This window comes from Lolium rigidum, chromosome 1, assembly GCF_022539505.1.
Source record: "Lolium rigidum isolate FL_2022 chromosome 1, APGP_CSIRO_Lrig_0.1, whole genome shotgun sequence".
In the NCBI taxonomy this organism is placed as follows: domain Eukaryota; kingdom Viridiplantae; phylum Streptophyta; class Magnoliopsida; order Poales; family Poaceae; genus Lolium; species Lolium rigidum.
Window position 1 is genome coordinate 97,129,301 of NC_061508.1, and position 4,694 is coordinate 97,133,994.

The window sequence follows — 4,694 nt, forward strand, 5'->3', positions numbered from 1 at the left end:
TTGGCGGGACTATCTACATAGGAATGTAGAAGTCAACGACGAGAACGTCTCCAAACAGCTGCAAACGGATCTGATTGAGCATCAGTGGACATTGGCTGGCCATGAAGATCATGCCTAGAGAAATACTATCTTATTTTCATGTAGACTTTTAAAATTTTAAATGTAATAACTATGACTGTTGATTTCCTTATTTTGTTGTTTGAAAACTTCATAAATTGATGCAAACGCGGAAATGCGTCGGCCCGCTGGAGCCACCCCTAGGTGCAAAAGGACGCGCGGACAAAAATGATCTGTCTCGCGTCCGCCGCGCGACGTAAACGGACATTTCAGAAGTCCGAAATGCGCCGCGCCGCTGGAGATGCCATGCCTTAGGGCATCTCCAGCGGCGCGACGCAAACGGTCGCTCAGCGACCGTTTTCGTCCGCCGTGACCGGAAATGCGTCTGGGGCCTGCTCCAGCGGGGCGACGCAAAGTGACCGGGCCATCCGCGGAGACGCAAACCTGGCCCAAATATGCGCCAGGTTTGCGTCTCCACGGACGCTCGGCGGTCGCTGAATCTGTCCGCCTTGGGTAGATCCGGGCCCGGTCAGTAGTGAGTACGTAAGCAAAAGTTTTTTTATTACTATTGATTGGCCAAAAGGACCATCTTTACAGAGATGTTTAGTCGAGTTAACCTAAAACTACAATGGCCGTACCTACTCGCCGTCGCGCGGCCTACACCGGCCTCGGTTACTCGCAGTCGCGCGCCCTACTACTGGTCACCAGAAGGGCCGGCGCCGTCGTCGAAGCGGGAGCGCTTCTTGCACTCCTCGCGTCGCGCACGCCGGCGAGCGGACATCTCGTCCTGCCGCTTGCGGCGTTCGAGGGCCTCGGCCAGGGAGCTGTCCCACAGGGCCGTCGCCTGGGCAATGGCCACCTTGGTAGCCGCCGCCGCCCGGGCCTCCTCCTCCTCCGCCGCCGTCTGGACCGCCGCCACCGACGCGTCCTCGTTCGCCTGGACCGCCGCCTGGATCGCCTCCACGTCGGCGATGAAGCGGGCCCTGTCCCTAGCCGCCGCCGCCGCTTCGTCCCTGGCGGCAATGGCGACCTCCAGCTCCCGATTCTCCTGTTCGACCCGCGCGGGAGAAGGGCCCCTACGCTGGAGCGAGTCCAGGTCGGAGCACATTAACCCCCGAGCCATGGCCATCGCATAGCTGGCGGCTTCCTCCTCCGCCACCCAAGCCTGGCGGCGCTGGGCGTCCCCAGCCAGGGACTCGAAGGACGCGAGCAGAACCCGCTGGTCGCCGGCGCAGTCGAAGCGCCTGGGCACGGGGGGGGGGGTCGTCGTCCGCGATGTCGTGGATGACGGCGTCGGCCGGAGGGGCCGCGATGGCCGCCCGCGCCTCCGCGAGCTCGGCCATGGCGTTGGCGATCTCCGCCCTGGTCGCCCCGAGGCGCCGTTCCGCGCGCTCTGCCGCCTCCGCCTCAGCCTCCGTGACCTCCGCCTCCGCCGCCGCCTCCAGGTCCAGCTGCTGGGCCTCAACGCCGGCGGCGGCTACCTCCTCCTCCGGGTCGCTCAGCGTCCTTATGCCTTTTAAATGGACGCTGCCGGCGTCCATTTCGACGACCAAAGCATTGCCAAATCCCACAGTATCCACCCCACCGACGCCATGGGAAAGAAATTCTGGCCGTTCCGCAAGACGAAGAACGACCAGGAGGCAAGCGGCTCGTGTTCCGGCAAAAAGGCAAGGGTCGGCCGGTACGTCCGCGTTGAGCTCGCGCGGCAGCTATGGGAGGAAAACCGGCTCGTGCCATGGCCGGACGCGAACTTGCCGGGAGGGGGCCGGTACCCGAACTCGCGGCGCGTGCCGGTCCCCCCGTGCCGCGCGAGGGCCGAGAGCGGCGGGACGAGGTGCGCCGCCGCCGGCAGATCTTGCCGCCGGATCTGCGGGAGGATGAGGCGTACGCGCTGAACTCCTACAACTGGATTTCATTCGGAACGTGGGAGTTCGACGCGCGCCGCCGCCGCGCTGGCTACCTCGGCGACGTGGACTTCTTCCGGTCACATTGAGATACGATGATCGGCGCGAGTCACGGCAGGAGTCACGGCGCCGACACAGCAGTATCTTATTTTCATGTAGACTTTTAAAAATTTAAATGTTATAACTATGACTTCGTTGAAATCCTATTTGTTGTTTCAAAACTTCATATTTGATGCAAACGCGGAAATGCGTCGCGCCGCTGGAGCCACCCAGGGTGCAAACGGACGCGCGGACAAAAACGGTCTGTCTCGCGTCCGCCGCACGACGCAAACGGACATTTCGGACGTCCGAAATGCGTCGCGCCTTTGGAGATGCCCTAAAGTGAAAAAAAAAAACGATCCCCCGACGCGTTTTGTCGACATGCATGTGCGTGCGAGACTGCTAGGTAAGCGCGCACTCGCCACACTCACCGGCAGTGATCACGTCACACCCAACAGGGAGAATCGAATCCCCTCACCTAGCTGCCAGGCCACCTCGCCATGCTCTCGCAGGACGCGCCGCTCGCTGAATGGCAGACGAGAGAATCCACCGAAACGCGAGCACCCTAGAACGGCAATCGATCGAGACAGAGCTCGCCCTCGTCTGGTCACACGAATGTGCAAGCTGATTACCACTTCGATCCATGCTAGTACTGCTGCACATGGGTGGCCCATGCCAGAGCTGGAAAGGCTAGCCGGACAGCCGGCCGTCTGATCCACCGTCGCGTCGCTCCTGCAACAAGCAGACGGACGACACGGTGGCTGGCTGGCCGGAATCATTGCCTCTACCTACCGTGCTATCAGCAGATGCAGCGTGTGCGTGTGGGCTTCACGGACCAGGCCATACACGGTACTAGGTTCCAACAGTGCAGTTTTCTTTTCAAACAAAAAGTAGAACTTCTTTTCCATCTTCTCAAGGCATAGTACACCATGCACGTTATACAGGATCAGTGTCAAGTTATTTTTTATCCTGACGGGAAAGAGGAGCAAGGAAGATTGACCAACGGCCAACGTATTGCGTTTGCTCCGTTCAAAAAGCCGATTACAGTTTAATCGTCGGAGAAGAAAAATATCTTCCCCCCGGGTCACAGGGCGAGGACCGAGGAGCATTGACGAACTGACATGAGCACATGAACATCCACAGTTCCACACGCACAAGGAAAAACATGAGCACATGAGCAAGCAGTGCTCCGTGCTAGCAATGCCCATGGCTGATGTGGGACACCGTTGCCTCCTCCTTTCTCATGATCAAAGGTTCGAAAGGTAAATGATTCCAACTATCGTGTGAAGCTAGATCAGATCTCTACCAAACACATTGTACCGGGGAGTACACTCCTCTGACGATCATGAAAGCACTCAACATGCCGACTGCGGTAATCAGCTCAATAACTAGCACACCAAACATCTTTTATTTCGAAAGAAAATACGAACAAAATTAGAACTACTAGGCAGCAAGATCATCGACCGATCGACAAAAAATGGAACAATAAACATTGTTCAAGAAATGCTTCCCTCCTGCGCATGCGCCTCCACTAATTATGGTACTCAATCGTGCTATCATACTACGGCCAATAAACCCATCAACGCGAGCGCAACGCCTGCGACCGACGACACGCCGACCGTGGCCGCCGCAGAGGCGGGCTTCCCAGCAGCCGGCGTCGTGGCGGCCCCAGCGCCGCCCACGCTACCGGCAGAGCCGGCCGGGCCACCGGCCATCACCGCGGGCGCAGGCGCCGGGGCGGTCGCCTTGCCGGAGAGCACGAGCTTGGCCTTGGCGGCGAGGTTGCCGGCCGCGAACGCGTGCTTGTCTGGCGCCCCACCGGTGACGGAGGTGCCCACCTGCCAAACCTGGTTCACCGCCGTCATCCCCTTCTTCAGCTGCAGCTTCCCGTACAGCCGGATCTTGCCGCCGCTGCCGGCGTCCGCGGCCAGCTCCGTGGCCGGGAACGCGATGGGCGTGGACGCCCCGCCGAGGGGAACGTAGCCGGTGATGTTGTACGTCTTGACGGCGGGCGCGGAGGAGGAGCCCTTGAGCGCCACCAGCGCCTGCGCGCCGGCCATGCCCTCGCCGGTCGGGTTCAGCGCCCACGCCACCCACCCGTTGGGCCCCGCGGGTGCCGCCACGAACGCCACCGAGAGGGACGACTTGGCCTCGTCGTACGTCCAGTGCAGCGCCGCGCCCAGCTGCGGCAGGTCCGTGCACGTCGCGTACGTCTTCCCCGCCGGGAACTTCTCCGCCGCGCACGCGCCGGCCGCAGAGGCCAAGCGCGCCGAGGCCGCCGCCAGGACGAGCACCAGCAGCGCGATGTGGCGCGGCGCTGTGAGGGAGGCCATTTCGCTGGGTTGAGCTCGCTTCTTGGCTCTTCTTGGAGTGGTGGTGGTGCAGTGGAACTAGCGGGCGAGGGGTGAGCACCGGGGAGGGTGAGCGGGTGAGGTTTTATAACGGTAGGGGCGGGGTTTGTGGTGTTTCCCGTTGCTAAGTCGGGATTTAGGTGGGTGTAAATTGTAATAACGCTTTTTTCTAGGTCAGTGGAAATGTGTAATGACACGGCGGCGACAAAAAAAAGAATGTTATTTCTGAGTCCTGTGGGTGTTGCGTGTGCTGGCCACAGAGGGATTGTGGGGTTTCAAATTTGAGATAAGAGTTAGCTAGGAGTAGTCATGATCTCGTATCATATAGATTAAGGGATTTGCT

General features: G+C 60.1%; 1 protein-coding gene across 1 annotated transcript; it reads right to left on the reverse strand.

Annotated features, from left to right (window-relative positions):
• Positions 1-3,556: 3,556 nt before the first annotated feature.
• LOC124678298 (auxin-induced in root cultures protein 12-like) lies at positions 3,557-4,333 on the reverse strand. The gene has a single exon (XM_047214211.1). It carries the CDS (start codon positions 4,331-4,333, stop codon positions 3,557-3,559), a length of 777 nt encoding a protein of 258 aa, XP_047070167.1.
• Between the last annotated feature and the right edge of the window lie 361 nt (positions 4,334-4,694).

Coding starts and splice junctions, on each gene's coding strand:
- LOC124678298 (XM_047214211.1), bottom strand. CDS start 4,333: ATGGCCTCCCTCACAGCGCCGCGCCACATCGCGCTGCTGGTGCTCGTC.